The 10,937-nt window shown below is 43.9% G+C and overlaps 1 protein-coding gene across 3 annotated transcripts; it reads left to right on the forward strand.

The window, feature by feature from the left end:
* Positions 1–444: 444 nt before the first annotated feature.
* On the forward strand, positions 445–8,668 carry ccp110 (centriolar coiled-coil protein 110). 3 transcript variants are annotated; one of them, XM_030089108.1, is made up of 14 exons: positions 445–589; positions 1,556–1,766; positions 3,035–3,163; positions 4,193–5,375; positions 5,480–5,607; positions 5,711–5,885; positions 5,988–6,097; positions 6,271–6,387; positions 6,472–6,573; positions 6,659–6,775; positions 6,877–6,950; positions 7,037–7,102; positions 7,453–7,512; positions 7,692–8,668. In XM_030089108.1, the coding sequence occupies exons 2-14, from the start codon at positions 1,602–1,604 to the stop codon at positions 7,765–7,767; spliced, it is 2,502 nt and encodes an 833-aa protein (XP_029944968.1). In that variant the 5' UTR covers positions 445–589; positions 1,556–1,601; the 3' UTR covers positions 7,768–8,668. The 3 variants fall into 3 exon arrangements, with proteins under 3 accessions (XP_029944968.1, XP_029944969.1, XP_029944970.1); XM_030089109.1 differs by having other exon boundaries at positions 5,486–5,607; XM_030089110.1 differs by lacking the exon at positions 7,692–8,668 and having other exon boundaries at positions 5,486–5,607; positions 7,453–7,516.
* Positions 8,669–10,937: the final 2,269 nt, after the last annotated feature.

Below are 10,937 nucleotides of genomic sequence, written 5' to 3' on the forward strand. Positions count from 1 at the left end.
GGAGTTTGGTGATGCACAGTCCTGACCTGCGTGCCTCTGTGTGTGTGTTTGTGTGTGTTCAAATATACATGCACGTGGAAGAATATTTGTGTCCATCTCTGAAGAGAGGAAATGTGCCTGAAATAATGTATGTCTCAACAGCTAATTTTAAATTAGATACAATGGCTGTACCAAAACAACTGCAATGTTCACCATGTTTGTCGACATGTCCTTTGGAGACAAAGTCCATGAAGCTCCGGACATTCAGACTGAACTGAGTGGGATTTAGAGACAGAACTGAGACATTAGTTGTGTGTTAGGGGGACGTTCCAAACAGGTAAGGTGAGCATTACGCGCGGAGCTGATTGGAACGCGGCCCGCGTGCTGTTGCTAGGAGGCGCTGTGGCAGCCCGGAAGAGTTGAGCACGACGACGACGACGATGATGATGATGATGATGATGGTGATGGTGGTGGTGACCGAGCCGAGATTGAGTGGAGAGAGGTCTGCTGATAAAGCCGTCACTTTGCGGTGGTTCCCAGCCACGTTCTGAACGCTCGTCGCCAGGAGGGAGGAGAGGAGAGGGGTCGTTACTTTCCCTCCGTCCTGCAGGTACGTGACACGCGATCAGCTGGTGTTCTGCACAGCAGCAGCACATCTGGACCCAGACGTCCTTCTGGATTCAAGGGGTGCGAAACAACAGCGGGGGACCGCGGACTGGAATTAAGCTCGAATAGATGGGAAAACAAACAGAAGCCATTCATTCCCGCCGCGGGCTGTATGGATGGCGCGTGTCTTCAGACCACTGACAGCAGCAGGGACTAACCGGGCTGAAGGCGTGTCATTTTTTTTTTTTTTTTTAACACAAATACTCGTTTAAATCGCCACATTTCGCAGTTGATGCAACATCCTCGCGTCCAGGCTGACGCCCTGGGGTTGGATCGCGTTTCCGTGGAGGGTCCGCATTATTATCATCTGCTGACAGTCGTTTCAGAAATAGGAGCTGTATTGATCAGACTCGTGCCCGGCCGCCGCTCGCTTTCCCACGAGACGCGAGAGGAGAAGTCAGCAAGCAGCAGCGTCTGATTGGAAGGCATGACAGGAATGTGATGAGTGTGATTCAAACAGTCACAGCACACAGACCCTCTTTTGTTGGAGGTGATTTCGTCCTGTCTGGTTTCTCTTGACTGGACCAAGCCCAGTCCAGCCTTCCATGTTTACCCCATGATTCATTTGTTTGGCAAGGACAGTGTTCATTGATTACCTGAATGGTAAATGTAATTAGATCAGAGTTTGCTCAGGAAGCTCTTCTATTATGGTGAAGAACAAAAAAGCAAGATAACAAGAGTATTTACTGTATTTGGCAACATAAAACTAAATGAACACATTACCAGTGCTTCAGTCCTAGATTTTTTTGTATTATAAATATAACATTCCTGTGAGAAAAGTACCCAGAATAGAATTTGCAGCTCACATGTACAGATGTTTATCTTATCTGAACTGAAATTCCATGCCTGAACTTGCTGACTGATTTGTATGCCATTCTTCTAATTTCACATTCTCTGTTTCGCCCAACAGCTGGTCGACCAGGCTACATGGTGTGTGTTTCCTGCCCGGAGTGTGGATGTGTGGGTGTCCAGAGATGGAGAGCTATGAGGAATTCTGTCTGCGGAGTTTGGCTCTGTTGCAGGAAGAGGGGAAGTTCAAGACGAAAACATGTGAGCCACTGTGCTCCCTGAAGGATTGCTCTGTCATCCGCTTCCATGGGAGGGCTGTGCTCTCCCCTCTGGTAAGAAGAAAGACAAACAACCATGAGGGAGAATTCTTAGGAGACATCACAAGATGTTACTAAACTAATTAAAGCTTTTTCTTATCAAGAGCAGACAGAAACCATAACTAACTGGTGTTTTTAGAGGTTTGCAATAGGGATTGGAGACTCTTTCTTTAAATGTCAAAGTGTTGGGTTAGAATCCGTGTTATCCTGTGTGATTGTGGTTGGAAACAAATCACTCCATTACAACACTGTACACATATAGACAAGTGGTGTCAAACACATTTTAGTTCAGGGGCCACAGACAGCCCAACTTCATCTTCAGTGGACTGGTCAAATAGTGCCATGTTAACATTTAGGTTTAACCTTTGAAGTTTTTTGTGGTGCAGAGAAATGACTACAATTTCAGTATAAAACCAGTTTCAGTGACACCTTCTGGTTCAAAATACAGTGAAATGTCCAAAACACTTCTCCTATAGCTGTTATGTATATTTTTCCTAACTCACCCTGACAGCATGGGTTTGAAGCTAACACTGGTTTACATTTTCTTTTGTGTTTCTACAATTTGCTTGGTGGGCCAGATTGGAAATGTGTTACAGGCCGTTTTTGGACCACTGGCCTTATGTTTGACACCTCTGCTACAGACTGTAAGAAACATTAAATGTTGAACATATTGTAGAGAGACTTGGAGAGCATATTTAATTAATAAATATGAGCTGTCAGGTCTTCTTCAGAGCAGATATTTGTGGCTGGAAAAGCACAACTGTTAAAAAAAACAGCATTATATTTAGGCGAGCTACTTCCAGCATCCTTTTATTGTGTGGGCTTGCTCATTGTGAATGGCAGTTTCCTGATTAGACCTTTCCTCCCGATTATTATTAACTGCTCGCTCATATGGGAATTTGTATTTTATTCTAAGGGCTTGACATTGCTTTTCAAAGTGCCTCAAGGAGACTGGTTTTGTGATTTAGTTTTATTAAATTAATCTCTTCTACTTCAGAGGTTGGCAAGGACAGCAACAAACATCAAGGCAAGAGGTTTAAACTCAGGATGAATTGTCAGATGTCAAACTGAGGCTCTGGTTTGCCGAAGGTTTCACTGTTATACACACATAGTTCCACTGGAACAGGTTTCTCTCAGTAAACCAAAGCCAACCTCAAACATTTGCATTGTATTTGGTAGCACTTTACTCTAAATTATGTGACTCAGTTTTCTCTAAAAGGCTATACGATGACTGAATTAAGGTTAAAAAATACAAATACAGAGTGTTGTGTTGCTTTTTCCAGCTGAGTGCAGAGCGGCGCCGTGAGATGTGCAGCTACAGACAAAATGCCGTCAAACTGGAGGAAGACAGACGGAACCGGCAGAGAAACAAGCCTCCGACCCCGGTTCAGGTCATTCTGGAGCAAGTTCAGGTCAGTAGCACTGTAGTACTCTCTCCACAGGCCTGGAAATGAAAAATGTTCATGTATTCAATGACAGTCTTGTTTTATAACAGCGCCCCTCATACACGGCGGGCAGCCCAAAGTTCTTTAACATAAAAAGAGAAAACAAATGAAAATTATTTCCCAAGTCAACATAAAAGCAGAATGAAAGTCAAGATTGAGAGAAAACAATTAGAACAAGTTGGCTAATATTTCTTAAACCTGTCAGGAGGGTTCTCTTATATGAGCTGACAGTTTGTTCTCAACCTCCTGAGCATGAAAACAAAATGATGTTTCATCTTCCTTTTTATATTTCAGTTCAAAAGCTCTGGCTTTAAAAACCCTGCAGTCTGTTCCACTGCGACTGGTGACGTTTGCAATCTTCAGCGCAGGTTGTCTGACTAGACATTTCCTCTGATGTTGTTATCTCTGTTATGAGGTGTATTCGTCATCTCAGCATCTGAAGCATTATCAGTCGCTTTAGAATCTGCTTTGCATATGAAAAATCCCAGGTTTCATATTCAAGGGCGTGGGCAATTTTTGGTCTCCAGCTATATCTGCTTTATGGAAGACATTAGTAGTGCTACCAATACTGAAGAATACATTTACTCTAATGATGTTGACAGTATTTATACCATAACAATATTTATAGATATTAATCAAACAACAAGACTTTTTTTCCTTTTGAATTTGTGGTTTATGTTGAAGTAAGTAACACTCTCATGTCACTTGATTCCTGGCTTGGATGAATTTGCATGTTCCACCTGCGTGTGTGTGTGTGTGTGTGTGTGTGTGTGTGCGTTTGAATTGTGATGACAGTGTGTCCTCTGCGTTATCAGCTGGCGACTGGCTCCACCGTCCCACAACCCAAGATTTGATAAAGCTAATACAAAAGATGACTGGTTGAATGGGTGTTTGTACAAAGCCGATGAAAGAACTGCCTTGTTTAAAGATTAAGCGAAATGTTACAAGCAATGTTGCTACTTCTTGATTTTCTTTTTTTATCTTGCATATTTACAGAAATCACCAAGTCATGAGGCTAATAAGCTCCCAGTTTCCAAATCGTCTACTGTAAATGGCTACACTCTGGTTACTGACTCACCCGGGCTTCCCAGAGACCCCGGCTCTGGAGTTCAGACCAATCAGCAGCCTGCCGTGCCGTCCTCCGAAACCCCCATCCTGAATGGTCACAAGCCAAAGGAGGAAGTCAAGGTGGAGAACCAAGAGAAGACTGAAGAGGAGGAAGAGGAAGAGGAGGAAGAAGAGGACATTAGCCTGGACAGCCTTCTTAAGAGATCCAGGGAGTATGTGAAGCGAGAGCAGAGTCAGCAGGAATCAAAAACGGTCCAGGCGGTCCCGGAGCCTGCTCTGCCTGAGCCCATCCTTGTGGAGAAAGACAAGAGCCACAGTCCAGTGGGCGTAGAGTTCGGATTCAGTCTGCACCATAGTCCTGTTGGCGCCCCTCCAGTTCAGCATCAGGCTCTGTATGACCCCAGTCCTCATAAGTCCGTCTGCCTCTCACCAAACTTTCCAGAGCCATATGCCTGTCTTCCCAGTCCAGAGTCCTGCAACAGTCCGAGGCCGCAGAGACGCAGGCCACGTCCAGTTTCCACCGGGAACATCCACATTTCATTCCCCATCGGTCCTGCTGACCTCGTCCCTCGCAGTCCGGGGAGACTGGGCGAAGGCGGTGCGGCGGCGGACTGGGGGGCCGCTTCTTTGGGAGACTCAATGTTCAGTGGTCACTGGGACGATACAAGCAGGACCGGCAATCGTAGATCCAGTCACTGTGGTACTAGTCCAGTGCAGGAGACCTGCAGCCCTGTTAGTGCCTCAGTCCCCAGCTCGATGGGACGCCACGACCATCTCGCCGCGGGATTCCGCCGACGTTGCCACACCCTGGACAGCCAGCTGCACACCTACGGCTCCGGTGTTGAGCACGTAGACCGGAGTCAAGAGAGGGTCCCTCGCTTCATGGCAGGAGTTACGCTGCTGGCTCCAAGTCGTCGCCCCCCATCGGTTCCCCTGAATCAATCTTTCGAGGTTGAGACTCCATCACCAACGTTCCGGAGGCCTTGTGTGACTCCTGAGTTTGCTCACGTTGCTCCTCGGATGGAGCTCAGTGATTCTCAGGGGCTCAGTAATGACAGGAAAACACCAACTGCCCTTAGAAGTACAGCTGAGACTCAGACCGACAAGACGGGTGAGTCTCTTCATATCTGTAACGGTTGGGTGCATCCAGTGGTTCCATTTTGAATCCGTTCTCCCCACCAGGAAAGATTTTACATGTGTGGATTTTGTTCACAGTGACAGAGGAGACACAGTGGCGAGCACATGCTCTGGAGGACATGAGGAGGCGTCTGGATGAGGAGCATGCCTTGCAGATGTCCCTGCTCCTGGCCGAACAGGAGAAGGAGCAACACCGCCTCCATCTGGTCAGCTTGTGGAATCACAGAATATTCATTTTGAAGAAATAATTTTCTGTGCATTCATTTAAATAAATTGACAAATAGATGATTATGATTTATGGTGTTGTAGGAGCTTGAGGAGACGGAGAGAAGACTGAATAACCAGGGATGTGTTCGCCCTCTCTCTGGGGATGCTGGCGGCTGGAATCGTCGGTCTGTGAACAGCTGTCCTCTTGTGAGCCCCTCCTGCCCGGTATTGAGTCCGATCCACACACCATCTGAGAGGCCCTCTGGAAACAGTATAGGTAACACTTCGCTTTACTGCACTGAGTTTGTAAATCTACAGTTGTAATCGATGTAGTACACTGATATGACTGATAGTTTGGTTCACTGTTTTCTTTTTCTAGGTTTCTCCAGTCCCATTCCTTCTGCTGTAACCTCTCCTTCTGTCCAGTCTCCTGTTTATCTCTGGGGATCCAGCAGGGCAGGAAACAAACCTCGGGGACGGCTCAGTCTGGTGGGTCTACTAATAGAGAGAAAGTAGTTTTTATTTATTTTCCAAGGTGTCCAAAGCATGCAAAGAGAATATTAGACTACCATTGTAGTCTGCTGTTGTATCCCACGGAGTTCAGGGAGTGTGCTGTAGGTTTGAAGCCTCTTTTGTTGAGCTGTTCTTGTGGTGATCTCCAGGTTCTGACAGCAGAGCAGCAGAGAGCGTTCTGTCACATCGGTGCCATCGTCCGCGGCTTCCTCACACGACGGCTTCTCAAAACAGAGAAGCTCAAACACTTGCGCCAAACCGTCGTGGTGAGGAAACAAAAGTTATTTAATTACTAAATTGCAATGTTGATGGCAGAAAAGTACTAAATGTTGTTGTTGATGTGTCCTCAGGACACACAGGAATTCATCCGTTCATTTCAAACAGAAGCTTCACAGAAAAGAGGCATCTACTCAGCACAGGACCTCTCCCTGCAGGAGAGAGTTAGAGCCCAGGTATGGCCCTGTTTTTTCTGTCTCTGAACACAAGACGTCCGTCTTTCTTCATGTGCTCAGCCTCTGCATATCGTTTGTCCCACAGTTGCGTGCTGCCCTGTACGATATCCATGACATCTTTTTCGAAATGCCTCTGGTGGATCGTTTGGCACTTCTGCAGCAGGAGAGGGAGCTCCGCGCCGAGAGGAAGCTTCGAGACATGGTAACAAGGAGTTTATTTTGTGGTGAACTTATCTCAAGCCTTGTTTCCACTGTCAATATCCATCATCGTATCCCGAACCTAAACTGTAATGTTCTCCTCAGGAGAAAAACAAAGGCCACAAGGAGAGAGTGGTTCTTTCTACTGCAACACAGAGGTCCATGGACAGGAAAAAGAGGTAAAATGAGAAAAAAACCTAACAAAACCCAACACAGCGTACTGTGATTATCAGTGATTTTAATTCTGTGGCCGATGTTGTTTTAGGGTGGGTGAATCTCCAGCACAGGTCAGGAAGATTCAACAGAAGCCAAAGAGCCCAACGATCAACAGGTGAAACACACAGCTGTGCATTTACATATATTAAAACATTCGGTAACACTTTACTTTAAGCACCCGGTATAACACATTATAAGTAGTTATAAACACTCATAAATGATCACATTGCTTTATAACCCACTATACAGCATAGGATTAGGGTTAGGGTTAGGTCCTGGCATTGTGATCATCTATGAATGTTTATAACTATAGCTACACGTGTTATAATGGCATTATAATGCTTTATAGATGTACTTATAATGTGTTATACAGGGGGGGCTTCAAATAAAGTGTTACCAATTATTCTATATTATTTTTATTCCTACAAGTTGTTCTTACATATTTGTTTTTCTTTTGTCTTCAAGAGTCCTGAAGCCAAGTCAAGGCCAAAATTCTCCTCTGACAGGCCAGCTTAATCGCCAGGGGTGAGTTTATCTCTCTCAATGACTTTTCGGTGCAGTTTTGAAATTCCATATCATGCTTTTTGGGTTGCTCTCTTTAATAATGTAATGCACAGATCAGCTTACGTTTGTATTTAGACTCATGCTTTGCTAAAACCTGCATTTGAAGTGGTCTCAGTGTGACCGTGAGTCTGTCCCTTCAGGAGCTGGTACAGGAAGACTCCGGAGGAGAGAGTGCGGCGCTCAGACAGCCTGAAGAAGCAACACTCCTTGGGTTGACACATGGCTGACACCTCCTCCAACCTCTTAACTTGATTTTATACTGTTATATTTCAAACATTGCACCGGTGAAACACATGTCAGCGCTGCTTACAATATGATTGTCTTTTTATGATTGTATTCACCTCCACCCTTTAACCCACTGAAAGGCGACGTCACCGTGCTATTATTTTACCTGTTGCTGCTTGATGAAGTTAATTTTTTGTTTTAGCACTTGACTGTCATGCTAAAGATGGTCATGTGATAAGAGTATGTGATAACTGGAGTGGATTTGAAGAAACTAGTAGCTGTACTTAATTGTAAAATATGTAAAACAAAAAAATATCTGTGCCTACAAACAATGCCTTTGCTACTTGCCATATGTTAGCTTGCATGTAATCGCCAGATGTTTCCACAAACCTGAAGTGCATCGAGGTGGAAGTCACATGCTGTGTTTTTTTTTCTGTGAATAAGCAGTACTGAAGTGTGAATGTCTGAATTCGATATTTGTGGGACTTCTGTTCAAAGGGCTTGAGTACATGTTTGCGCTTTGACTCTTCATTTGATGGAGTTTACAACACACTGAGTCATTTTTACATTAACATTTGGCTGGAAATGGTTCTTGACGAAAACGTCTATATGTATTTGCTTTCAGTGTTGCTGCTAGACGAACGCATCTGCAGGCAATTGGAGATACACAGAAAACATTCTTTACCAAAAATTAACCTGTGAAGAAAATAGCATTCATGTAAATACGATATAAGCACCTGTTAATAAGAAGCTACCATCACATTCAGTGCACTGCTGCTTCTGCTTAGCTTTCAATGTGTTGACTTTTTCCACGATGTTGCTTTTCTTTACAATATTTTCCTTTTTTAATTTTGTTTGGGACACCAAATTTTCATGTTTTGTACAAACACAATAAACTCTGAAACCAGGGTTCTCAACTTTTGAGGAGTTGTAGTTGTTGGTTTTGGGCAGGGGGAGGTTCTTATCACTCAGACTGTCCATATCATGAAACTTTACCTCTGGAACACCCAGAAGCAGCCGTCGACACATTGCTGAGGACGGAGAAGACGGATTGTTTAAAGAGAAAATTTCTTCAATGACAGGTAAAAAACAGGAATGATTTTTTATCATTTTTATTGTAAATTTAGTCAATTTATTGCCATTATTGCACCTTGAAGAGTATCTTTATTCGATCCATGAGTGTTTGTTGGAGCAAAGTGAAAGTGCCATGTAATGTCACATTTGGGCTGTAGAGGGCAGTATTGAGTCACTGCTTTTACCTTCTTTGGCTTATATCAGAGATTCTCTATTATAAACCAAGAACAGGGCAGTTTAGGTTGATGATTACATCTATGTGTAGAAATCTTTATCTACAATTGCATAACTTATTTGTTTTAGTTTTTGGTTATTTTCGTATCCTATTTCTCAAATAGATCAAGAAACACTTCAAATGAGAAATATTTGGCACTGTTCTAAAATTTAAAAAATCAGAAACTGATGATGAGGCAGTGCTGTATTTAATCTCTTTGTCAACCAAAAATGCTTCGCCCTGATTAGGGTCCCTCACTGAAAAAAGGGTGAGAACCCCTGATCTGGGCTTAGATCCACATGCATGTTTCTGGAATGTGAACATGGAGAAAGGTGATGCAGAAACAAGAGCAACATGCAAACTCCACTCAAATGGAGTCTTAACCAGGGTTTATAATTAAAAAAAAATCTGACATGCTGTATCTTCAAGCAGAGACTATCTTCACCTGTGGCTCATTGTAGGCATCACTAGGAAAATCTTGCTGCTTCAGCAACTTGTAAAATTCTTCTGTCATCTTCTCAGGAGAATGAAAATAATCTGAGACTGAGTTAAAGAGCAGCTATTAGCTTGACGGTTAAAATCTTTCAGAGAAATAGATGAAAATGGTTTCTGACTGTTGCAGAGTGGCAGCTGGAGATCTTCTGGATGATGTGTTTCAACACACTCTCAGGAAAAACAATTTTAATTTTTTGCTGGAATTTTACTGAAGAGGATACTCACTGTGAAAAGACCAGAAACCTGCAAGGGTTGAGAAATAAATACGAGCCAGTAAAAAGGCAGTCGTTTAGTGCTGCTGGATTTTACTTTTCGGCCATTAGTTGTCGTCAAGCCCCGCCGGGAATTGTGGAAGGAAATGTTGCAGAATGACTCTAAAGTTGGACAAAAGTATGTCTCGGCTTTACTCGTTACTTTACTTCAGCATCTCGGTCTGGATCCCAATACACTGAAGTCTTAAAACTAAAATGTTCAACTTTATGTTCAGCTCAGTTTGAATGTTCCAATCATTTTTCTAAGCTGCAGTTTTCCTTGGTAAAATAAATTCAGTAATAAAGATTACTTTAACAGTAAAACCAGTCCTCTCCTACTGTTATTGATGACCTTAATCCAGGATAATGCTGAATGGATCTGCAGTCTGTCTAACTTAATAAGAAAGGCAGACATTCACCTCCACGGACGCCTACGGGTACTTTATAGTCACCAAATGACCAAACATGTGTGTGACTGGATCGTGAAAAGGGGCTACAGCCCCACAGGACCTGCAAACCGGAGGAAATCCCCTGAAGGCCTGTGAACCAGCGCTAACATCACTGGACGCCCTGGAGACTGAGCATGACGAACCTCCAAGTGTGTGTTCCTGCTGAAGCACCAGGGGGCAGAAGCAGTCGGTGTTTTACCAGTTGCTTCCAAGATCCTAGTAAAATTTGACTCTTTGTGACAAAACTTCACTCACAAGAAAAGCAGAAGCCAACGTTTGATGAAAAACACTTCACAGTGTTGACAGAATGAAAATCTGCTATCAAAACCTCTTAAACCTTTCTCCAAATGTTTTGCAAACTCCTCATAGAAGGACCCCCAATTCTCAGCAATTCTAACCTATAACCCCCAAATATGAAGAATCAACTATTCCTTCATGATGCTATCATAATAAAATGGATCATAAAAGTAAGATGTAAGCTCATGCTGTTCTGTGTTTCTGATCTAGGTCACTGTGACTGCTTTACTGGAAGCGCCGCGTCTTCTGTGACTGAGTGTCCCTGTTCACCTGTCTCCAGCGCCCAGCCGGACTGACCAGACCTTTCCATGACCCTGCTCCGCGGTGCGGGCTGCACCCAGTCTCTGCGGAACAGTGGTTCCTTCAAAACCAAGACCCTCG

Source organism: Salarias fasciatus, chromosome 4 (assembly GCF_902148845.1).
Source record: "Salarias fasciatus chromosome 4, fSalaFa1.1, whole genome shotgun sequence".
NCBI lineage: Eukaryota > Metazoa > Chordata > Actinopteri > Blenniiformes > Blenniidae > Salarias > Salarias fasciatus.